The sequence below is a fragment of the Xyrauchen texanus genome, chromosome 32 (assembly GCF_025860055.1).
Source record: "Xyrauchen texanus isolate HMW12.3.18 chromosome 32, RBS_HiC_50CHRs, whole genome shotgun sequence".
In the NCBI taxonomy this organism is placed as follows: domain Eukaryota; kingdom Metazoa; phylum Chordata; class Actinopteri; order Cypriniformes; family Catostomidae; genus Xyrauchen; species Xyrauchen texanus.
The window spans coordinates 4,115,231-4,140,715 of NC_068307.1; the positions used below are offsets into that span (position 1 = coordinate 4,115,231).

The 25,485-nt window shown below is 36.7% G+C and overlaps 2 protein-coding genes across 2 annotated transcripts in view; both read left to right on the forward strand.

Moving 5' to 3' along the window:
• Nucleotides 1-1,043: 1,043 nt before the first annotated feature.
• Nucleotides 1,044-10,000, forward strand: LOC127626214 (60S ribosomal protein L22). The gene is made up of 4 exons (XM_052101838.1): nucleotides 1,044-1,100; nucleotides 1,927-2,031; nucleotides 2,880-3,004; nucleotides 9,807-10,000. Exons 1-4 carry the CDS (start codon nucleotides 1,089-1,091, stop codon nucleotides 9,949-9,951), a joined length of 387 nt encoding a protein of 128 aa, XP_051957798.1. The 5' UTR covers nucleotides 1,044-1,088; the 3' UTR covers nucleotides 9,952-10,000.
• A 3,669-nt stretch (nucleotides 10,001-13,669) lies between these two features.
• Nucleotides 13,670-25,485, forward strand: part of LOC127625753 (chromodomain-helicase-DNA-binding protein 5-like) — a 61,852-nt gene continuing 50,036 nt past the window's right edge. Inside the window, exon 1 of the mRNA XM_052101117.1 lies at nucleotides 13,670-13,736. Within this exon, the coding sequence (XP_051957077.1) occupies nucleotides 13,670-13,736 (67 nt within the window). The remainder of the gene's footprint in view (nucleotides 13,737-25,485) is intronic.

A 25,485-nucleotide genomic window follows, 5' to 3' on the forward strand; every position in this document is an offset into this window, starting at 1 on the left:
GGGGATCGGGCATACCAAATTGGGGAAAAAAGGGGCTTCTGTCAGAAGGGGCTGGTTGTTTATTGCTAGTCTTGACCACTGTCTACCGGAATGACAGCAATGCCAGGGCTCAAAGTAAGCCTGATGCCATGCTGCTGACTATAGAGGGGAGGGTTGAATAGGAAGGGAGACTGATGGGGTTGCCAGAGGCTAAACTGTTGCCTGAAAATATGAGAAACCAAATACTATGAATCCTGTCAGGATCCATAGTATTTGCACAGGACCATAATTTCCCCTACGAGACATTAATGTTCTCTTAAGTTATTGTTCTATGGCCAAAGTGTGTTGCAATGTGAGCCAATAGCCCCGTTCACACATGCAACCAGGTAAATTACAGGAAAATCTATAATATATATATATATATATATATATATATATATATATATATATATATATATATATATATATATATATACACACACATTTATTTTGTGAAAGATTACACAATTCAATTTGATGGACATAATTATGAGCTATGAGCATGTGCTATATTCTGTACACTGCAATTTTCTGTATATTGTTTAACAGAGCAGTGCATGATACAATTAATGGTGTATACATGTGATGTGTAAATCAAAAGGTCTAAGGATCTAATGACCCCCTTTAAACATAAAACAGTGAAACATTTGGAATTAAATAATGGGTTACAAGGGCATTGGGTGTATAATAATAATAATAACAATACAAATATTTATTATTATTATTATTATTATTACAAAATAACAGAAGTTTTTACATCTAGGCATCAAGACATTTGGACATTCAACTTCAACTTTCTTTTTTTTTGCAGTTTACACAGGCCTATTCAGTGTATTCATTATCATTATTCTCCACGATAATCCCAATTAATCTATGTTTACTTTCTATTCTAATATAGGCACATCCATTTAATCCACTCAAAAGCGTCACTCATTAGATTCTGTACATTTATACTGTGAATCGATCTTCGAGTAACGGATTCTATCGATTACATCTGAAATAGATTATAACGGGCAGTTTTCAATGCGCATGCGCTCCTCTCAAACTTCCTTTCTGCCAAACTGTCGGCCATGGCTCCGCTTGTGAGTACGAGCACATTTCTGAAAAACGACCAATACATCGTGTCACGTCCTTTTGGACGCACTGAAACGAATGCAGATTAAATCCGAACAATGAACCTTTTTAGTAGAGTGATTAAACGAACGAGTTTGTGCATTAGTATTGTTTTTAAACGCGTTTGTTTATGGCAGGTCTGGAGTGAGGCCTACTTGAGGCAACCACGTTGTAGCACTGCATCACTGCAGTTAGCCGATTAGCTTTTCTAATAGCTAAGAGTCTCTGCTGAAATAATGCATGTTTTTAAATCGTCCTTCTAATATATATATTTATTGATAAATGTGATTTTTGTAGTCAACATTAGGTTTTGTACCTTGTTTATGTTTGAGTCATGTAGGCACTTGGGTAAGAGCTGAACAATGAATTGTAAATTTTTATCACCGTTTATTGGCATTAAATCGGTGCTACGTTAGGTCGTTGTATGTGATCTGCTCTATAATTTTTAGTGACTTTTGACTTTGAGTTTTATGCAGTAAAGAAATGATAATAATCGTATTTTTCGAATGATATCACTGTTGCTACTCCATACCGTTGCTGGAATACAGTAATTAATATTTTGGTTCAGACTTAAAATGTTGTAATTATTGCAATCAACTCGATGAGTTTTGAAGGGTCAGTGTGACTTAAAATGATGGAGCAGGTCACCTTGTCTAATTGTTTCTGTTCTGATCTCATGAACATGCTGGAAGCAGACTTTTTTTCTTACATGAAATCACAATGTTAAAAGTGATGAATGTATGTAAACGCTGATTGATATTGATTCCACATGATGGTTCTAATTGTGTTTTACAGAAAAAGCAGATGACCAAGGGTGGGAAGAAGAAAAAGCAGGTCCTAAAATTCACCCTGGACTGCACCCACCCCGTAGAGGATGGGATCATGGATGCTGCTAACTTTGTAAGAGTTAATGCTTATTTAAATGCTTAATGATTTTGGGTGTATATACAGTACATACCTAAATACAAAGCATTCATCTCAACCTCAGATGGCATGCTGAGGTATTGCCTAAAATCTTCACTAACCATCTGATGCATATTGCATAAACAAATGGAAAGCAATTCTTAAATCAAATCAGACTGCTTAATGCAACTTCTTGGAGTCAAGGTGCACATATTGTTATCACCCTGTTTTAAAGTTTATTTAATTTTTTTGCCAGGCATTTAGTAGCAAGTAAACCTGATATTCTCAAGCAGAGCTGAACTTTCCTTATTTATTATTTCTGTTTGTTACCTGTGTATTTTTTTTTAATTGAATTTATCATCCTGTTCGGTATTATGCTATAATACTTCAGTATACAAATTTGAAGCCTTGATCCCATCATTCTATGAACTGAGTGACACTGAAAAAATGTCCTTCTTACTCGGAGAAGATGATAATACAGCTGCACTAGCGGCTAAATATGTGCTAGCTATTCACAACGCCAGAGACAGCTAATTCTCTAGAATGACCCAATGTATTTATTTATGCAGTGTGTGTATATTTATTTATCCATCTATATACAATGCTACATGTGACATGATTTATACATATATGTTTTGTTTGTTTGTCTGTTTGTTTTATTATTTATATATAATATGTTGATGCTTTGGCAACATTGTGTTACACAGTCATGCTAATAAAGCAAATTTGAAATTGAAATTGAATATCTACCTGTAAATTGTTAATAAAGGATTTGGTGGATGTTTCATGACTTGCATTTGTGCTTCAATATGATCTGATGGGCATATCTACACTTCTACTCACAGGAGCAGTTCCTTCAGGAGCGCATCAAAGTAAATGGAAAAGCTGGTAACTTGGGTGGTGGTGTGGTCTCCATTGAAAGGAGCAAGAGCAAAATCACAGTGTCATCAGAGGTCCCCTTCTCCAAGAGGTAGGTCTGATGTTGGAGATCCACTTTCACAAGTAAAATGCTTGTGAAGGGCTGCATACGGTTAGGCTACATTATTGCAGTTTCATAATTTGTATTACTCCATGACTATTGTGTTGAAAATTATGTAATTTTCTAACATTCAAAATAGTTAAGTAAAGGACACGATCGCGATTATTTGATTGAACCACTATTATTTGCTATTTTATTGTGCATTTCAAATTCCAATCACATTTTATACCACAAATAATGAAATTAAGCACCCATAGATCGCCCTCAGAGCCGCTCATGAAGATTAACCACTTTTGATGCGCAGCTGAAGCACAATTTGTATGACAATTAATCATCATTATATTGAAAGCCCTAAATCAGACAATTTTATCGTTGTTTAATGTTTTGACAAATAGTTAGACAAATTTCATAATTGTGATAGTGCCTTTTAGTAATATTAAAGATATAAGGTTTTAAAAGTTACATAAACTGGAACTGACAATTTCAGTGCAGTTTTAACCAGCCAGCAAAATCTGAAATGTGCATCATAAGACTTGTATGGTCAACTGCTTTTATTGTCACAATTTTCAATGCATCTCCATTTGAGAGCTGGTAAACTCCATTTGAGATCTATTTTCTCACACTTTGCATGGTGGCACACATAGTTTTTCAATATAATGTGATCATGTTAGGGATGTGCAAAACGACCAGTTTTCATTATCGACTACTCTGTTGTTTAAACTACTAGTTGACTAATGTGTTAAGGATAATGTATAATTAGGCTTTGTTCATGTGATGCTTTTCAGAGGTACATACGGATTTTAAGCACTTCAACATTAACTCTTTCCCCGCCAGCGTTTTAAAAAAAAAAGTTGCCAGCCACTGCCAGGGTTTTTGACGATTTTCGCTAAACTTTAATGGCCTGTAGAATATTTTCTTCCATGAATATATGAAGATGCTATATATCAAAATAAAGATCTGGGCCTCTGCTTTTAGGCAAAAAAAATGATTTTATTTTATCTTCATATGTTCTTTTTTTATTGCGACTTGAACAGAGGTAGGTTTTGTCAAAAAACAACATTTCAGACAAAAAGCTGAGAAAAAGGCATGTTTATGTCTGATATTTTGAGCTTCTCATACTCCACTTCTTCATGTTTGAGACGATCGCAGTCTGTTTCTTTGATCAAAGAGTTGCATACTCTTTCAAAACATGCGCAGGGGTCTTCCTTACCGTATAACACCTAAAACACGGAAACCCGGAAAATTCCGTGTTTGGCGGGGAAGCGTTTTTTTCATAAAACACGGAAAATTCAATGTAAATTAGTGAGTGTACAGCTTGTATAACAGTGTTGCTGTCCCCTCAAAATAACTCAACACGCATTCATTAATTTCTAAACCTCTCGAAACAAAAGTGAGTACACCCCTAAGTGGAAATGTCCAAATTGGGCCCGATTAGCCATTTTCCCTCCCTGGTGTCATGTGACTCGTTAATGTTACAAGGTCTCAGGTGTGAATGGGGAGCCAGTGTGTTAAATTTGGTGTCATCGCTCTCACACTCCCTCAAACTGGTCACTGGAAGTTCAACATGGCACCTCATGGCAAAGAACTCTGATAGATCAACTGAGGATCTGAAAAAAAGGAATTGTTTCTCTAAATAAAGATGGCCTAGGCTATAAGAAGATTGCCAAGACCCTGACCCTGAGCTGCAGCATGGTGGCTAAGACCATACAGAGGTTTAACAGGTCAGGTTTCACTCAGAACAGAAGTTGAGTGCATGTGCTCAGCGTCATATCCAGAGGTTGTCTTTGGGAAATAGACATATGAGTGCTGCCAGCATTGCTGCAGAGGTTGAAGGGGTGGGTGGTCAGCCTGTCAGTGCTCAGACCATACGCCGCACACTGCATCAAATTGGTCTGCATGGCTGTCGTCTCAGAAGGAAGCCTCTTCTAAAGATGATGCACAAGAAAGCCTGCAAACAGTTTGCTGAAGACAAGCAGACTAAGGACATGGATTACTGGAACCATAACCTGTGGTCTGATGAGACCAAGATAAACGTATTTGGTTCAGATGGTGTCAAGCGTGTGTGGTGAAAACCAGGTGAGGAGTACAAAGACAAATGTGTTTTGCCTACAGTCAAGCATGGTGGTGGGAGTGTCATGGTCTGGGGCTGCATGAGTGCTGCCGGCACTGGGGAGCTACAGTTCATTGAGGGAACTGTGTGAACATGTACTGTCATACATACGGAGACTGGGCCGCAGGGCAGTATTCCAGCATGATAACGACCCCAAACACACCTCCAAGACGACCACTGCCTTGCTAATGGTGGCCGCTCAAAATATTGACACTTTGGGCCCAATTTGGACATTTTCACTTATGGGTGTACTCCCTTTTGTTGCCAGAGGTTCAGACATTAATGGCTGTGTGTTGAGTTATTTTGAGGGGACAGCAAAATTTACACGGTTATAAAAGCTGTACACTCACTACTTTACATTGTAGCAAAGTGTCATTTCTTCAATGTTGTCACATGAAAAGATATAATCAAATATTTACAAAAATGTGAGGGGTGCACTTTTGTGAGATCCTGTATATGCCTGTGAAAATGTTGTTGTATTAAGGCATTGATAACCAAAAGCTTTTGTATGTTGCTACATCCAGGCTGATATGTCTGCCTAAAACCTGAGATCACTATTGTATCGGCCAGTGAAACAGAGCACAAAAATGAGCCTTCTTGGTAACCCTTTAAAATAGTGAAAATGCCAGCATAAATTATTGTTATTGGATATGAAGTAGAGAAGTGGTGATAACCAAAGTTTATCCGTGCTGGTAATTTTGATATTGATTAAAGACTTTTAACTAAATTGCATTTGAATTCGAGTAGGTAGTTTTTGGCAATACATTTTTTTTTTTTATGTATATAAATCTGTCCGTATGATTTTTTTTTTTCTTTTCTTTTTTCTACAGAATGTTATTCTATTGAATCATAAGTGCACTTAAAAAATGTGTTAGTTTAATTCAATTGAGTTTTTGATATTAAATTAAAATGTAGGCTCTACTCAAATATTTCGATGCAAAAACCTAAATAAATTGACATGTAACTTAAATTTGATCTGTTGCCATTATACATGTATGTTAGGGCTGTCAATCGATTACAATTTTTAATCTAATTAATTACACGGTTTCCCGATTAATCCCCTCATATAACAATAACTCAATATATAATGATTATGCATATTTATATCAATATATAATTATATATAGTTATATATATATATATTAGTCTTTAAATATAAAAAAATATATATGTAAAAAATATTCAGATCATTAAAATGCTTTACATTCCTGTAGCAGAAGAGTTCATCATTGATAAGACCATACAAAAAGTGGCTTTAGGATACAATGTATTGTTTACTACCATATTATTGATCATAAATCAATCATTGGCACACAGTTCACAGCAATCCATTACACAAGTGAATTTGTCAATCAGTTGGAGATTTATTATGAGGGCTTGTTTAAGGACCCGTCAATTTACGCCTGCGTTAGAAGTCTCGGGTGTGTTGCGTCATAAACATAAAATGTTTAGGTCACTGTGTCAAGTTAAATATAGTTTAATACTCAATCTTTAAACGCATCTTGAGATCCCTTAGTTCAAATTTGTGCTCCAAGTGTTTTGAACGTAACATGTTTGTGGTGTTCTGCCTACTGAAGCATTTTCTTCACTGTATAAAACAGAATATATATTTAAAAACTGCGCGTTGCTCATACAGCTTAAGTTTCACTTACTGCCCTCTGGAGTAAACAGGAGATACTACAAGCATGCATTTCTCAGGAATCTTCCTTATTATGGTCAGTGGGCATGCGATTAATTGCGTAAAATTTTTTAACACGAAATAGTGAAGCTGCGTTCATGAGTCGTATCAGAACGGCAACACCACTTCATGAAACCCTCCATGAAAACGCTTGCAAACAATAACACCTCATTCTGCATTTTAGTGATAGTTTAGTGTGCTCAATATTAGGCAGGTGGTTTTAATGGTGTGTGCGTGCATGAGATATGCTAATGTGTTTTTTGCTAGCAAGGTTCGAAAGTTATTTGAACTTTAATCCAGTCCCATGCAAGCCATGCTGGGAACTGGAAATATCCTGCCCGGATTCAGCATTACATTGATGCAACAAATTATTCCCATAGTCCCAACACAATTAGATTATGTGAACATAGATGGATTGCATACAATGAAATTAAGACCAAATGAAAAATTATTGTTGTATAAGCTCATTTAAAATAAGTTAATTAAGCAGTAAAAAATCACGTTTGGTGAACATTCGTTTGAAATCTGCATCCATTTGAACATTTCATAGCAATGTGACATCACTATTTGGTGACTGTTGAATATCACTTGGACATAATAAAATGTTCTCATCTCAAACATAAATGTATTACTTTGATTTCAAAACTTAGTATTTTCAATAGAGCTGATTTCTTTTGTGTAAACGTTGGACTGTAGCATGCATGTAAATGACGATGTTGATTGAAAGTTTGGGATACAGTAGTGTGCTTAACGGTCGAGTTGTGAGTTTGTGGTGTTTAATGGTAAGAGACGTGGAATGTGCTTGCATTTTGGCAATGAAATGTGTAGACCATAATCATGCAATCATTGATCGATTTAGATGCAGCAGGATGTTGAATTCCTGCCGTGTTTACTGGAACAGGATTTTGTTTCAGTAGTGCTGTTTTATTATTTAACACATGGAAATCAACCCACTTTTTGCTTTAATATCCCTTTTATGATTATACCTTTATTGTATTTCACAGTAAATTATTGGTTGGCATATAAATGCTTCTCATTAATTTGCTTTCATTATGGGCCTTTTTTAATTGTTTTATAGGTTAGATTGAAATTAAGATGTTACTTTGGTCTTAAGTGTAACTGTGACTGCTTTTGTCAAGTTTCATGCAAGGCTTTTATAAAATATTAATAAAAGGTTTGAATTTTGAATATTGCACTATTGAGCAAGTTTTGAAATATATGATTATATATTATGTTAAGCAAGATGTTTTCTCAGAGCATTACACTTGAAAAGAAACTGTGTTTTAGAATTTGAGGGTCTTTCCCCAAAATATAATTTTCCTGTTTGAAAGATGTTTCTTCGTACCAAATGGAGTGAATACAAATCAGTCACTTGCTAAGCTTGCACATATGTTTTGTAAAATAATTGTAATATGTAACTGTCATTGGAAGGGGCTATCAAATCTGTACCACATCAAATAATCAATGTAAACAGAGCTGGGTTGTGATGGATTGCATGTTACCTGGATTATGTAATCGGATTACAAAAACAAAGTACTTGTAATTAGATAAAATTAAATTTAAAAATGCTCGTAATGGATTATGTGATAACATGTTAAGTGGGTAAAGGCTGTAAATTGTAATATGTGAATCACAAAAGACTGTTAAATAAGTAAATATATAGTATGTGCAGCGCCAGTGCGTTAGCGAACGTTTCTTCTCTGTTGACACAGACTCATGCACAGGCTGGTGATGCACTCATCTATTTTTAGCCTTACGCCGGTGCACAACATTTGAGCGCTACTCAAGAACAGCCTCACAGATGTAGATGCTCAATAGTTAGGTTCACTTATAATATACATTTAGAACGGCACCTGAGGAGCTTTTGACCAGAATTGGAGTAAGAAGCTAATTAAATTACTGTGAATTTGCCTGCATACAAACACATACAGGACGTCCTGGAGATTTTAGAATGTCAAAATAAAAGCGTGAGGGTTTAAAAAGTGCACGATTTAAATGTATTATTGTTGTAATTAAAATTACAAGTCACTAATATTAATAACAATTTATTATTATCATTAGTATTTGTTTACAATTTATAACTATTTAAATTGAATGGGTTACAAAACATAACTGTGTGAATGAAAATTGGACTGACAGAAAATAGATCTGAATCCTTTAAAAGTCCAGATGTAAGTTGAAACATAAAGGCAAAAATGTGTAGAGGTTTGTGTTTCTTTACATATTAAAGAGTACTCTCAGTTAGTTCCACACAATAATGTATAATAAACTGATTGTTGATTGGCCGATACTGAGATTTCCGATATCAGAATCGGATCAGAAGAGAAAAAGTGGTATTTGCGCATCCCTAATTTGATCCAGTATGTTTAAAAAATAAATAAAAATGTAAGCAACACTGAGCCTGTTTACATGCACACCAATACACGGAGTCATTTTTAAAATTATCTTATTAAAAAAAAATCTGACAAGGCAGGAAACCCGCGTCAAACAGTGAAGAGACATGCGCTCATCACGTGTGCACATTGGATGAGCTGGTAAGGTGTTATAGACATGCAAAATCTGCGTAATGGGTAAATATCTTCCTGTCAATCAGGTTATTCGTAAGCATTTTATGACCTTTAATGTCGATAAAGGAACACATGACCACATGCATTGTCGGCTTAAGCATAATCGGTAAGAACGTGCATGTCATCTCGCATTGTCAAAATGATACCTACTTAAATGTATTTAACATAGTAAATAAACAAGAATCAGGTCAGGAGTAAATTTTGGATTACTTTAATGTAATCCAAAGGATTACAATTCAGAAGTAATCTACTCCTCACTGAATGTACAATATGATACATTTATATAATATTAATATAATAATTGTCATACGCTGGCGATGTTCATGAACTATGCCCATACTGTCACATTTGAAATGCAATCATGTAATAAGTTACTTGAGTCATGCAGATTTCAATAATATGAAATGATGCAAACTGAAGCATTTATTTTGTCTGCAGGTACCTGAAGTACCTTACCAAGAAGTACCTCAAGAAGAACAACCTGCGTGACTGGCTGCGTGTGGTAGCGAACACCAAGGAGAGTTATGAACTGCGCTACTTCCAGATCAACCAGGACGAGGAGGAGGAAGACGATGAAGATTAAATCCATGCCGTACTTTTGTAAATTCAATAAAATTTTCAAAAGAAATAAATTCCTGCTTATTTCTGGGTCATTCATTTGAGGTAGTGCATCATGACATTGAACCTCTTGCTCTGAAGAAAAACAAAAGAGCAGGACAAAATCACAATTACGAATCAAATGGATGTTTTTTTTTAATCTGCTGAGCAACAGTACTCATTTAATTCCTATTACTGCAGAAGAGCTATACGGTCCAATCTACCATCACTTAGAGGGGAACAATGATTTCCATAGCAACTGTAAAGTTTGTCCTTTCTCAAAAGGGTTCAGCGACTTCGTTTATTGGGGGGAAATTGTTATGTCTTTATGATTTTCAGTGTAAATTTTTGCTCTGGGTGCTTTTTTTGTTTCCCCTGAGGCTCCTCTTTTAAATGTCTTTGTCTCGTGTGATATTAGAGCATGTCGCTGGCGTATCCTTGACAACGGCTCGTGATTCGCGGGTTCACAAGACCTTTTTTTGTTTTTTATGGAAATGGATTAAAAGGAAAAAAATACAATTACTGTGTCACTCCTAAAGGAATAACATTTTACTTATCACTCAAATAACAGCTGCCTGGGCTCGTTTTATAAGGGATCGTTCACCCCCAAATAGAAAATTGGCATAATTTATTAGCCCTCATGTTGATTCAAACTTGTATTCCTTTTTCATCCGATGATCATAAAAGATAATGTTTGAATGTTAGGGAGAGGCTGTCAGCTTTAATGTCCTGCCAAACATCCTTTTTGTTTTTCCAAAAGAAAGTCTCATGAGTTTGGAATATGTAGCCTCTAAGAGGACAGGGTGGGAATATTTTTCTGAAACACTTTTGCTCTCCCTCACAATAAATTTGCCATAGGTTTATTATAGTAACCATTTTGTAACCATGATAGTTGTAGTGAAATAATAATGACAATACATGAAGAAAAAACTATGATAATACAATTTCAGCTCATAAATTTAAGGGAATCATGGTTTTACCAAGCAAATACCAGTTTAATTATGGTTTTACTATAGTAATATTGTGGTAACGCTTAAAAATAATGTTCCATTTGTTAACATCAATGAATAAAACTTTTACGGCATGTATTAATCTTGTTTAATTTCAACATGAATTTTTAAAATAAATGTTAACATAAGTACTATTATTAACATTAACAATGAATTTTTTCTATAAACAAAAATAGTTTGTTCATCGTTAATGATACCTAAATCATTTACTAGCAAATGTAACCTAATTACCGTAGATTTTGGTGGATTTATTTTTATATGTAGTAATATTGTAGAGAAATGATTGTTTAGGCTAACGGTTTTATTACATTTTTGAATGTAACCATGGTTTTACTATAGTAATATTGTAGTAACTATGACAATCCATATAGTAACCATGGTATTACTATAGATTAACTATGGCTAATCTTGTGGTCTTGTATCAAATACTATGACATTTGTAGTAAAATCAAAATCACCACAAAATTATTATTTTTATTACTGTAGTTTTTGTTTTCCTGTAGTACTATGGTTTTACTAAGAATATCAAGGTTTAAATATGGTTATTTTAGTAAAACCATGGTAAATGTATTGCGAGGGAACGCAAAACTATGTCCTCTAAGGCAGGGTTCTCAAACGTTTTGATGCCAAGGAGTCAAGGACCCCCAAATATGACAATCACCTTGCGTGGGACTCCCTCCTAAAATATATAAAAACTGCTATATTTGTGTGTATAAAGACAAGAGAAAAATTAAGTGTGATATTAAAAGGCAATTTTAATGATCTTTTATATAGTTATTGTACTAGAGCCAAAAGAAAGATTATTAAAATAATATCTGCACCCATGTATTTATTATCTGTAGGGATGCGTTGTATTTATGCGTCCAATTTAAAACCATTGATGGAAACCACTTGTATAAACCATTGGTTTTTCATATCGGCACTTACATAATTATGATCGAATAAGCATGAAAATGCTAATTAATTAAATTTATTTAATTGTATTACATTTTTGATAATTTTTCTGTGCATAGTATAAAGAATTACTAAACAAAATTAATAAAATCCAAAAAAGAAATGTAGAATATAATGATTCATAATTTAAATGTGTAATATTTTATCATAATATGTCAAATGTGAGGCTTATCGTTTAGAACGGCAAAAAACAGAAAATAAAATAAATTTTAGATGTGATTTGATGACAAAATGAGGTAAGTGGCAAAATATGGGTTTTGGATTGTAGTTTTTTTATCTATTTATTTTTCATCCCCAATTTGAAATGCCCAATTCCCAATGGCTCTAATTCCTCGTGGTGGCGTAGTGACTCAATCCGGGTGGCGGAGGACGAATCTCAGTTGCCTCCGCGTCTTAGACCGTCATTTTATCCCGTGGTTGTAGAACGCATTGCCACGGAGACATAGCGCGTGTGGAGGCTTCACACTATTCTCTGCGGCATCCACGCACAACTCGCCACGTGACCCACCGAAAGCTAGAACCACATTATAGTGACCATGAGGAGGTTACCCCATGTGACTGTACCCTCCCTAGCAACCGGGTCAATTTGGTTGCCAAGGAGACCTGACTTGAGTCACTCAGCAAACCCTGGGAATTGAACATGCGAACTCCAGGAGCTACCCAGGCCCCCTGGATTGTAGCTTTTTTGTTAAAATATTTATCGTATCGGCCCAACATTTTCAAAATATTTAGCCTACTTTGTAGTACAGTGTGTGCAGCGTCCTTCTACCTGATAATTGAATAATGTTAAATGTATAAACCCAAAGAAAAACTTTTAGATTAAACTGAAATGCTATTTTCTGTCAAATTAAGTAAATATAGTGTTTTACATTTATCAACACTTTCTCTGCATTCTCTGAAATTTTCCTCAGACCCCCTAGCAACCCCTCGTGGCACCCTAGGGATCCCCGGACCCCAGTTTGAAAATCACTGCTTTAAGGGGTTCTGTATTGGAACAACACTAGAGAGAGAGAGATTGTAAAGGGCGAATGCTAAGTGAAAGTGACCATCCCTATGCCCTACTCCCTTCGAAGGACGTATCTCTTGATGTGGACACTCTAAAGGCAGCATGAAAGCGCTATATAAATGTACCCTTCACTAATAGTCTTGTAAAAGGGCTTTTCATGAAGAAAATCAATTCTTGTACTATTGTTTGGAACGAAACAAAAGTAAAAGTGAGTGGTGGGGCAGGCTTCTCCCCTGGACCCCCCCTCGAGAGCCGCCACTGCTTGAGGAGAGGGAAAGCAAACTGCAGCTTTGCTGGCTGAAAGGGTTTGTGAGGGAACTTTCTCCAGTATGTATCCCTGGATGACCTCAAATTCCGCGATGCCACCGCGAGACGGGCGAGCGCATCAGCAATGCACAGTACTAGTTAAGCCGGTGACCATCAGAACACCACTAACTAGTTGTGTCGGGAAACTATGGGATGGATTGCCATGGCAACCGACCAGACGTCACAATCTGGGCATGTGTGTTCCATTTTTGTCTCTTATTTTCAGACTGGAGGATTTGGATAGAGAAGAGGGAGAGAAAGGGGAAGAGATTTTTTTGGGGGGGCAGCTGAACAAATAGGGCAGCCATCTTTTATTTTATTTTCACCATAATAAAATTAAGAAAAGTATCCTCACCTGATTCGGAGGGTTAAGTTTCAGGACTTTTATTCCTGTATCTCGGATGTGATTTTCTGGTAATACGTTAAAGATGCCCGGATCGCTAAGCAATGAAGAAGAGGGGCAAGACGATATGGACTTTGAGGACGAGATGCCAGGTGAGGGGGTAAAGAGTCACAGGGGAGGGAGAGTTCTGCCCTTCACTACTGCGCTGCTACGCCTAGTTGGATGCGGGAAAGGGGTCTCGCGCTACGCGGTCGTAAACGCGCGTCCAATTTATAATTGCGCGTAACCGGTAACAGTCTGTGTAGCTTCTATTCTCACACCGGACACTGCTTCCAAAAATAACGGCGCACTGTCCAACTGCATTTGAGTCAGGAAAGCGCGGCAGTCCATTTCTCAATTGTCTGTGCAGAAATGCATATTCTCTCACGAGCCAATTTTTGTACACGCGCATATAAATGAGTCATGCATGCACCCCGTTTTGTCTTTTCAAGCCAGAAGGCTCTGATAGCAGTTGCAACCACGATGCACAATGATTTCTAAACGTGTTACACTGTTTTAATGTGTAAAGTCTGGTGCATGCATATGCATCCGTCATGTTCAGGAAATAATGCAATGCAAGAATCGCTGTTTGATCTTTTATGATTTATGCAAGCAAATGATTCCTCTGAGGAACAGAGAGGAGCTCTTGGTGACAATGCTGCTTCATGGTCACAGTGTCTTGGTGAAAAAGTAGTACATGTGCCTGATAGCCACGTGTGACAGGAAAACATCAGATGCTATGTTACTCAGCCTCTGTGGTCTGATTGAGTGGCACAGACTTGAGTCAAGTAGGACTTGAGGTCATTTTCTACACCTTTAGTGGTATATAGACTGAAAGAGGGGCTTTTGCATGTTCAATGCAAGTTGAGATCAGTCTACAGCATTTGTGGCATAATTTTGATTACCACAATAATTAATTTAGACTCGTCCCTCCTGTTAGTAAAAAAAATAATAATCTGTGTTTGAGAGACAATGGAAGTCAATGGGGCCAATCGGCAAACATTGAAATACTCACAGTTTCAAAAGTATAGCCACAAGACATAAACAATATTCATGTCAGGAGGATTTTAGTGTGATAAAATTGCCAAATAACCTTTTCTGTGTAAAGTTATGTCCAATTGTACAACGACAATGCCACAAACCCTAAAACTAGGATTTAAACATCTTTACAGCTCAATTAATGCACAGTTTTAACAGAAGAAGTAATGAAAGTGCTTTGATCAAATAATAAACCTTACATTTCTGCTTTTCAAACCCTCCAAAAATGAAGGCCCCATTTACTTCCATTGTAAGTGCCTCACTGCTTTTCGAAATCCGAGTCATAATAATTTATTGTAGTAATCAACATTACGCCACAAATGCTGACAATTGGTCATAACTTGTATTGAACCCGGAATATTCCTTTAATATTATCCATTTGTAAAATGTAGAATGTATTTTTTGCAATAAAAGCAGATACAGTTGCTTTACTGTATGTTGATAGTGAATTTTTAATACTACAAGACAACAGTATCATTAAGCTGCCCTTTGCATCCAAGGTCAAGCCCAAAGCAGTGCCTGTATGTATCTCATTTAACCCTGTTTATGCACTCTGTAAAGGGAGCGCCTGGTTTAAAACAAAAGACTCATCAATCTTGTTTTTATGACAGACTGGTCTGAAATCCATTGGTTTTTAGAGCAGGTTGCAATGGTGTGACGAATAAACCATGTAGTAAGACTCTCTGGCTGGCTGCCTTTTATACAGTCATGGCATTCCGTTCAATAAAATCAATACGTTCATAGTTTTTCGCCCACAGCCAGGTCTAGGCTGCCTATGAATTAGTCTTGAATTAGTCACATGACCAACCTGAATGCGAGTTCTCATTTAAACCCCAATCTCGTATTTACCTTCTTTTTTTTACAAGGCTGAGATGAGAATTGCCGAGGGCTGCAAACGGGGTGAAATAATGAGCAATATGCACAATAATTAATAATTCAGAAATAATTTATGAACCAGTGCGCTCTCTCAAAGTACACGGTAAGCTCCCACATGTGCTATAAATGAGAAAAGGAGAGAAATCTATGCAGCTGAGGAGTGGCCATGATTTTGGGCTATGCTGTTTGATTCTATTCTGTGTTATTGTAAGTGCTTTTCAGTGCATGTGTTGTGTACGGTAGAACTATTCATGAGGTCCTATACATTACTGATGTTAGTATGAGGTGGTTAATGAAGTTTTGGTGAGATAACGTACTGTGTGCTTCAACATAAGATGAAATTATTTTCAGGTCCAGTTTTGAAGATTACATTGAATCATTTCTGTACAATCAGATTCCAATTTACCTCTGAGTAGAAACTCAGTGATGAACCCTCATGTTGTTTCAAACCCATATGACTTTCTTTCTTCCGTTCTGTGGAACACAAAATGAGAGGTTAGGCAGAATGACAAAAAGATGCAATTAAAGTGAATGGCTACTGAGACTAACATTCTGCCTAACATTTCCTTTTGTGTTCCAAGGAAGAATGAAAATCATCTGGGTTTGGAATATTTTTGGGTGAGTTTATTTTTCACTAAGTTGTGAAATTTTAAATTGTACCAATCTAGGAGGGGTGGTGGCATAGTGGGCTAAAGCACAGAACTGGTAAGCAGAAGGTTGCCGGTTCGATCCCCACAGCCACCACCATTGTGTCCTTGAGCAAGACTCTTAACTCCAGGTTGCTCCGGGGGGATTGTCCCTGTAATAAGTGCACTGTAAGTCACTTTGGATAAAAGCGTCTGCCAAATGCGTAAATGGAAATTACATCAGAAATTAGCATAATTAATTCTGATTCAAAGTAATGGCCAGCATCGTCCAATCACTGCAACCCATGTTAAAATAAAAGGATACATGATCAATTCTGAATATATGTGCTGATTATCATAGTCCCATGTCTGCCAAACATGTTGAGTGATCCAAACATCATCTGCAGCCTGAAACTGAACTTTAGATGGGAAGTTTGGATTGAATGCACTTCACTGCATAGAGAGCTATAGGATGCTCCCTTGCTCCCTATGTACTAAATGACTTCACCTCCAGTGTGCTGTCTCTCTTCACTGGTATCAGAACAGTTCAAAATGCAACTTATTTCCATCCTAACTCTGTATACAGCCTCTGGAAGCAAAATCATCCAGCATTTGGATGAACCCATTGATTCTCAGTTAGATAATGTTCAGTGAATATAGGATATTTAAAAAGAAAGTGAGCATATAGTCCACGTACGATAAATCACTCAAAGTTTACAAATGGCATACAGGATGAAACTAGAGACTCTAATCTTTTGACTCAAACAGGTTTCGATGTAAACGCATGATTTGGTTTCTTACCAGATGCAGTTCTGTTGGCGTTTTTCCCAAAGACAAACTACGTCACATGACTCGTGTGTTGAACGTCTCCTGAACTGAGATCAGTCGGTTTAAATTAAATTAAATTAAATTGTGCGTTACCTATAGCAAAGCTAAAATACAACGTCCACTCTGAATGCGGGGTCACACAAGGTTAATTACAGTGTATCTAAGACACAAGTGTAATGGGACAGATATTGAAAATACAGAACTACACCGATCAGCCACAACATTTAAACCACCTGCCTAATATTGTGAAGGTCCCCCTTGTGCCGCCAAAACATCACAAACCCGTATCTCAGAATAGTACTTAGAGGTACTATTCTTCTCACAACAATTGTACAGAGTGGTTATCTGAGTTACTATAGACCAGTCAGGCCATTCTCCATTGACCTCTCTCATCAACAAGGCATTTCCATCCACAGAACTGCCCTCATTGGATGATTTTTGTTTTTGGTACCATTCTGAGTAAATTCTAGTGACTGTTGTGTGTGAAAATCCCAGAAGATCAGCAGTTACAGAAATACTCAAATCAGCCCATCTGGCACCAACAATCATCCATCTGATCATCTAATCAGCCAATCGTGTGGCAGCAGTGCATAAAATCATCCAGATACGGGTCAGGAGCTTCAGTTAATGTGATCTCAGTGATTTGGACCGTGGTATGATTGTTGGTGCCAGATGGGCTGGTTTAAGTATTTCTGTAACTGCTGATCTCCTGGGATTTTCAAAGTCTGCCAAAGTCTACCGTAACTCAGATAACCGCTCTGTACAATTGTGGTGAGAAGAATATAATCTCAGAAAGCTATTCTGAGATGCAGGTTGGCGCTGTATTGACGGCACGAGGGGGACCTACACAATATTAGGCAGGTGGTTTTAATGTTGTGGCTGATCAGTGTATGTATTGTAGGTCAGAGATGTGCGCATGCTTGAAACACTGCAGAACACATGACTGTTGCCCTCAACCAGGAGGGGATGAAATTATCATTGGTGCCTTAACTCTGGAAAAAAACATGAGAATGAAACATGATATAGAATGCCATTCAAGACAATTTGCATACCTCCACTGATTTGTTTAATAGGGACATGCATCAGTTCTACTAAGATATGCACATTTTAATCAGGTGGTTTTAGATTGTTGCAACTTGAGTCCCCATTCCACGTGTGGCGCATCAAGAACAAAGGCTGGAGTCGCTCCAGAGAGAAAGAGCAATTATTCCCAGAGTTACTAAATGGGACCAGTGGTTGTATACTTTGCCTTGTCTAAAAATGAAGGCATTCTCAAAAAGCATTATTTTCATCTGCTAGTCATACCCCAGAGGGGCAAGTAAGAGTTTGTGTTTGTGTTGATTCCGGGATTACCTGCGAGATGTCCTTATTAGGAAGCATTAGGGCGAAACTGATCCAAAAATAATTTGAGTGTTACCTTCTCTATTTACCCCCTTCATCCACTTTGAGTCTGGTCTTCTTTTACAGTACATACAGTCTTATCTTCCTTTTGAATTGAAAGATTATCATGAGAGCTTTCCTCTGCTCAGAGAAGTCATCACTCTGATTGGTGGGGGCTATTTTTGGAAGCTGCACTGTGAAAGCTGACACCCCTTCCTCTTAGCTAGAGTTTGTGCTCTGTAAGTGTGTGTAAATCAGTGTTGCATCACTCTACAGTCTGTCAAATAAAAAGAATCTTGAGAATTTTCCAAACAAATTGCCTCATTTCTATAGTGTAGAGAATATATATATACAGAGTTTATAGATACGGCAATAAAATAATTATACTGACTAAACTCAATTACAGTGGCTTCTTTCGAGTTTTGTAGGTTATCAGGACATTCATTTTAGACTGCAAAGCTTTACTGGTTGTGAACTTGCAATTTATGTTGCTGTGTCTCAAATGACGCACTACACTATGCACTATGAATCCTCATACCTCATCAAATACAGTCCTTAAAGGTTATAAGCTGACTGAAGTGACATTTCAGACGCACTCAACGTGTTGCCATTTGTGCGTTAGTCAACCTTGGTGAAACACTAATATCTAAAATAATGTACATTTTCACACAGTTTGGGGTAATGCTAAAGCATATAACTTACATTTGCAAGGTGTTATCTTCTCAGAAGTTTCTGTAGTTACCACATTCACCATTTATTACATTAGAGCACAGCAGTCTAGTTCCGAAGTATAAATCCCATAATGTTTTTACATAGATGAATTGTGAATTGTTATTATTAACGATAACTTATTAACAGTGCTACCATGATCTCCGCGATTGTTAATTGATGGTATATGCTTCTGTTGATGCCATCAGTCCATGTAATTTCAACTTTACTTTTAAAATACTGTATATAATAGCAGAACTCCTGGTGAAGAACTCCACTTCCCATGATCCTAAAGAGAAATGCTCCAATCGGAGAATTAGAGAAGCGCTCCATCAACCGCCCACTCCCATGATGACGCAATGAAGTCTGTTTTCCTAAACTCTTAAACTACTTAATATCTGCAATATCTGTAATATTATTGCAATAATATAACAATTGAAAAAGGGAAAGCAGCTCTATTAAATACTAAACCAGCACATTTGAAATCAACTTTATATATTTATGTTTGCGAACATAATTATATTGAGTAAAGTCCAAGTGATATTCAACACACTCGTCAAAGAGTAACATGATCACATTGCTATGAAATGTTCAAATGGATTCAGACTTCTAACGGATGATGGTTACTCAACAATATATTATATATATTATTCTAACATTTGAATCATTTAGATTATGATATATTTTGAGACTCTCAGCCTAAGAAACTGCTGAAAAAAACAATGTAGCCAAAAATGTACCTTTGTTTCTTATTATTTGACATTATATATCTGTGGGTGTAAATAAGGTTGCTCTGAAAAACTGTGTTTGTTTTGTTCCTAATAATGTTGATACAACAAAGCATTCAAAAGTTATCGCATTACAAAAATAAATTATCTTAGTGTCCAAAAACCTCTCCAAACAAATAAAACATTATAATTGTACTTAAGAAATAATTACACATGTAAACACAATAACGACAAAAGGTTTACATAGCCTGATTATAGTAATGAGATTTTGGTAATGAGATTTCACAGAATGAGTTTCATTCTGTGCCATTTGAGTTATTATTGAGTCTGTGTCATGTACTTGGCGCCATCTCCTGGTGGTCATATGTAATATTGTGCTTCATGTGGATTATCTAATGATCTATGCATCTGATTACCATGTGTGTTGGCTTGTTTGAAAGACCTCCTCTAAGTAATGGAATGTGATATGTTATGCTCCGTTTATATTTCATGAAGTTATAAGCGAAAACGCAGCATATAAACAGCACCAACATAATTGTCAAAGACATATACTTAGCTATTACTCACTATATTTAATCTGTAAGTAAAACAAATAGGTTTGTTATATTCTACTCTGAGAGCTGTCCAGAAATATATGACACATGTGTGTTTAGTCAGTTTGATGTTTTTCACTCTTGCAATAATATGTACGTTTTTTTTCTCGTCCTAGCTTAAAGGGTTAAAATGAGCTAATGCAACAATTGTTCTGTTTTGTTCTGTCATGTTGAATTTTTTTAGAGGTTACCATTGTGGAGAAGAATGGATCTAATAGTTAGGAGAAGGTTGGGTTTATTACTAATGAAATATTAAAGTGTATTTCTTTTCTTTGAAGCATATGCTGAGGGATCATCAGTATAATGACTGATTGGGGATCTGTAAGCTCACAGCAGCATCATTCCTGTTAATCAGTACAAAACGATTTTAGAAAAATAATCAGGTGGTTAAAATTTTGCCAAAGAACAACTTGACACTTATTTGTGAACTGAATGAAACTAAGGTTGAATTATATCGGAAGAACACGCTGCACTATGTATAGTGTAGAAAGGGCACTGCATACAACATAAAAATCTATCTGTCTGTCTGTCTGTCTGTCCGTCCTTCCGTCCGTCCGTCCGTCCGTCCGTCCGGTCTGTCTTGTTCTGTTGTCAATCTATCTATCTATCTATCTATCTATCTATCTATCTATCTATCTATCTATCTATCTATCTATCTATCTATCTATCTATCTATCTATCTATCTATCTGTCTTTCTGTCTGTCCGTCTGTCTTGTTCTGTTGTCTATCTATCTATCTGTCTGTCTGTCTGGCTGGCTGGCTGTCTATCTGTCTGTCTGTCTGTCTGTCTGTCTGTCTGTCTATCTATCTATCTATCTATCTATCTATCTATCTATCTATCTGTCTTTCTGTCTGTCCGTCTGTCTTGTTCTGTTGTCTATCTGTCTATCTATCTATCTGTCTGTCTGTCTGTCTGTCTGGCTGGCTGGCTGGCTGTCTGTCTGTCTGTCCGTCCATCTTGTTCTCTTGTCTATCTATCTGTCTTGTTCTGTTGTCTATCTATCTATCTATCTGTCTGTCTGTCTGTCTGTATGTCTGTCTATCTATCTGTCTGTCTGTCTGTCTGTCTGTCTGTCTTGTTCTGTTGTCTATCTATCTAGCTATCTATCTGTCTGTCTGCCTGTCCGTCTGTCTGTCCTTCCGTCTGTCCGTCCTTCCGTCCACGAGCCCACCCGCCCACCTGCTAATGTGTTTGTTGCTTGATAGCAACAAGCTGGACGGTTTCGAAATAGTTATATGAACAGATACAATTTAAGTTATCTTAACTCAATATATTTTGTTTTTTCAACACAAATGTTTTTAAGTAGATACTACATGTTAATTTCATATCAAACTAATTTACATTGTGTAGAACCTATGTTCACAATTTAATTAAGTTAATCCAAAAACATTTTGTATTAATCAACAACTTTTAATCAATAGTTTTATAGTTTTCCATCGTTTTTAATTTAATGATATCATTTGCAAAGCTTCATGGGATTGTAGTTCATTCCCTCATGGAAGATGTTATGTACACAGACTTGTACCTTTGTCTATTTGTCTGATTTTCAAATACTATTTTGCTTCAAATCAAAGTTTGTAATGTTGTGATTCACCTTTGGTGTGGTTCATTGCTTAGAACTCAGTTATGAAGACTTTTATTAAATCCCTTTTGAAGAAATAAATGGACAAAGCACTTCAGGAACCAAGATGGCTGAAAAAGTGGACAGGCACTGTTGTGCTTTTATAGACCAGGTAACCCCGCCCCTTCCGATATGAAGGGCAAGCCGTGACCACTGAGCGCATTAAGTGTGATTTGGGACCCAGCCACTGTCTTTGCAAGGCAGAGCAAAGGTTTTAAAGATACAGCCTATAAAAGTTCTGAACAACATGCTGTCTCATCACATCAACAGTGGAGCACTATTAACATACGCAATCTGTCAGATAGCTAATGCATTTTACTCTACCGCACCTCTTCTTATCAGCGAGCACAGCCATCAATCACTACTATAATGGAGTGCGACAATGACCCAGCTCTTGCTGGAAGGTCAGAGATACCTCAGTGTCCATGCTTAGATGACACAGAAATGTGTGGTTGCAGCCATGACATTTTAAGGCCTGCTACCAGGAGCCAGTGGCAACCGCACAGGTTATAATCACCTGGCAGCGCCAGGCAGAGCATCTGTTTACCTGGGAACCTGGCACAGAACATGACTTTCACTGTGATTCTGGTGAGAAACTGCATCTGCCTCTTTTAATAGATCATTTGTCTTTGTGATTTATTTCATTTGCAAATTATAATGCAGTGGATGTTATCACATTAGCGGAGGGATTTAGAAGATTGCACAAATCAATTTTTAATGTTAATTTTGGTGTTAAAGGGATAGTTCACCCAAAAATGTCAATTCTGTCATCATTTACTCACCCTCCATGTTCCAAACCCATTTGACTTTAAAACATTTAATTGAGAAGCCATTGACATAAGATATTTTGTCTTGTTTTCAGAGAAATCTTACAATCAACAAAGAAAATGACAACAGATTTTTCATTTTTGGGTGAACTAGCCCTTTATCGTTGATATTGAGAATATTGGTATTGATCAGTATTGATACTCATATTGGTTTGATAAATATTAATTCCAGAAATATCAAGTAAAAGCAACATAATCAAAACCACTTAAAACATGACTTGACTATGTAATACCTTTGCTTCAAACTGCTGTATTGCATCACCATGACTGTAAGAGAGACATGAATGAATAAGAGATGTGAGCTTGATGTGCCTGGCAGGCAGCAGACATTTTCTACAGACATGAAAGAGCCTCCCTGTGAGATGCACTGCAGACAGGCTGCCCTAAATATCCATCATCTCGCAGGTAACTGCTCTATTTATGTGCAGCAGAAGATTAAAAAACGCAGCAGTTGACAGAAAGTCGGGAAGCTCTATCTTTATGAGAGTAAATACTCAAAACGCCCTGTAGAGCTGCGAGCTGGGCTTGAACTGTGCAGTGGCGGTTCTCACCGGAGCTGAAGTCCTCTAACAGTGTCAGCTAAATGAAGGTTAAGTGGATTTGGAGGATAGCATCCAAGAGGCTGGGAAAGCCCCATCTCCTGCAGCTCCCACGGGGCATGGTGGGCTGCAAGGCTGGGCTTTCACTGATTGACCGCACATGCTGCATATTTCATGGGCCACACTCTGAGCTGAAGATAGACAGTCAGCGGGAGCCGTACCATAAAGCTCCATTGCAGAGGATGCTTCCCTGATCTCTTTTTTTTAGCACTTAGTCTTTTTGACAGCATGGCAGTATCGAAGCGTTAGAGTGCATACGTGCTGCCTGACAGTAGTTTTTGTTTACTGTGAGAGATTCACACTTCAGCAGGTGGCAGGGGCCTCACCTGTTTCCCATCGCTCCCCTTTCAGTTTGTCAGTTTTCCTGTCACGGAGTGAAGGATTCTCCACTTTACTGGCAAACCCCCCCAGCAGAACTAACTAGAAAAATAGACAGGTCACATTCAGATTTTACTAAATATTAATTTTATTTTGGGAATATATTTTTATTCATAAATGTGCCTTAAAATAAACTATTATGATCTATATTTCTAAAAGAATTCTGGAGTTATTGTAAATCCTTAAAATATGTAAAAAATACAAACGCTAGGACATTTAAGTTAATTGAAAATTTTTATTTGCAACAAGACCCTCCTATATTATATTATTTGTTTTATTATTTTTTTTGTTTGTTGTATGTCTGCTGTTTAGTTTTGTAATGCCTTGTTGTAATTGTAGTTTTGGAGTAGATAATAAATATAGATTGATAGACTGACAGACAGACAGTCACATAGACATATAAATAAAAAGACAGACAGACAGATAGATAGATAGATAGATAGATAGATAGATAGATAGATAGATAGATAGATAGATAGATAGATAGATAGATAGATAGATAGATAGACGTAATTCAACCTTAGTTTCATCAGTCCACAATAACAAATTGTGAATATCAAGGTGGTCTTTGGCAAACTTCAGGATTGCAGCGATGTTTTTGTTGGAAAGCAGCAGCTTCCTTCATGGTGTCCTGCCATGGACACCGTGCCTGCTTAATGTTTTCCATATAATATCCTCAGAAAACATAGCTAACAAATGTTAACCAGTTCCAGTGATTTTTTTCAAGTCTTTAGCAGTCACTCTATGGTTCTTTTTTACCTAATTTTGTATTCTGTGGTGTGCCCTTTGAGTCATCTTGTCTGGATGGCCACTTCTAGGGAAAGTACCCACAGTACTAAATCATTTCCATTTATAGACAATTTAGTACTGACAGACAGGAAGATAGATAGATAGACAGACAGACAGACAGATAGATAGATAGACAGACAGATAGATAGATAAACAGACAGACAGATAGAGAGATAGATAGATAGATAGATAGATAGACAGATAGATAGATAAACAGACAGACAGACAGATAGATAGATAGATAGATAAACAGACAGACAGATAGAGAGATAGATAGATAGATAGATAAACAGACAGACAGATAGATAGATAGATAGATAGACAGATAGATAGATAAACAGACAGACAGACAGATAGATAGATAGATAGATAAACAGACAGACAGATAGATAGATAGATAGATAGATAGATAGATAGATAGATAGATAAACAGACAGCCAGACAGATAGATAGATAGATAGATAGATAGATAGATAGATAAACAGACAGACAGATAGATAGATAGATAGATAGATAGATAGATAGATAGACAGATAGAGATAGATAGATAGATAGATAAACAGACAGACAGATAGAGATAGATAGATAGATAGATAGATAGATAGATAGATAGACAGATAGATAGATAAACAGACAGACAGACAGATAGATAGATAGATAGATAGATAGATAGATAAACAGACAGACAGATAGAGAGATAGATAGATAGACAGATAGATAGATAGATAAACAGACAGACAGACAGACAGATAGATAGATAGATAGATAGATAGATAGATAAACAGACAGACAGATAGATAGATAGATAGATAGATAGATAGACAGATAGAGAGATAGATAGATAGACAGACAGACAGACAGACAGATAG

Bases quoted from the DNA above. Each gene is read 5' to 3' on its own strand.
- LOC127626214 (XM_052101838.1), top strand. The intron at 2,032-2,879 runs GTAAGAGTTAAT...TTCTACTCACAG, and splicing joins TCATGGATGCTGCTAACTTT to GAGCAGTTCCTTCAGGAGCG. The intron at 3,005-9,806 runs GTAGGTCTGATG...TTTTGTCTGCAG, and splicing joins GAGGTCCCCTTCTCCAAGAG to GTACCTGAAGTACCTTACCA.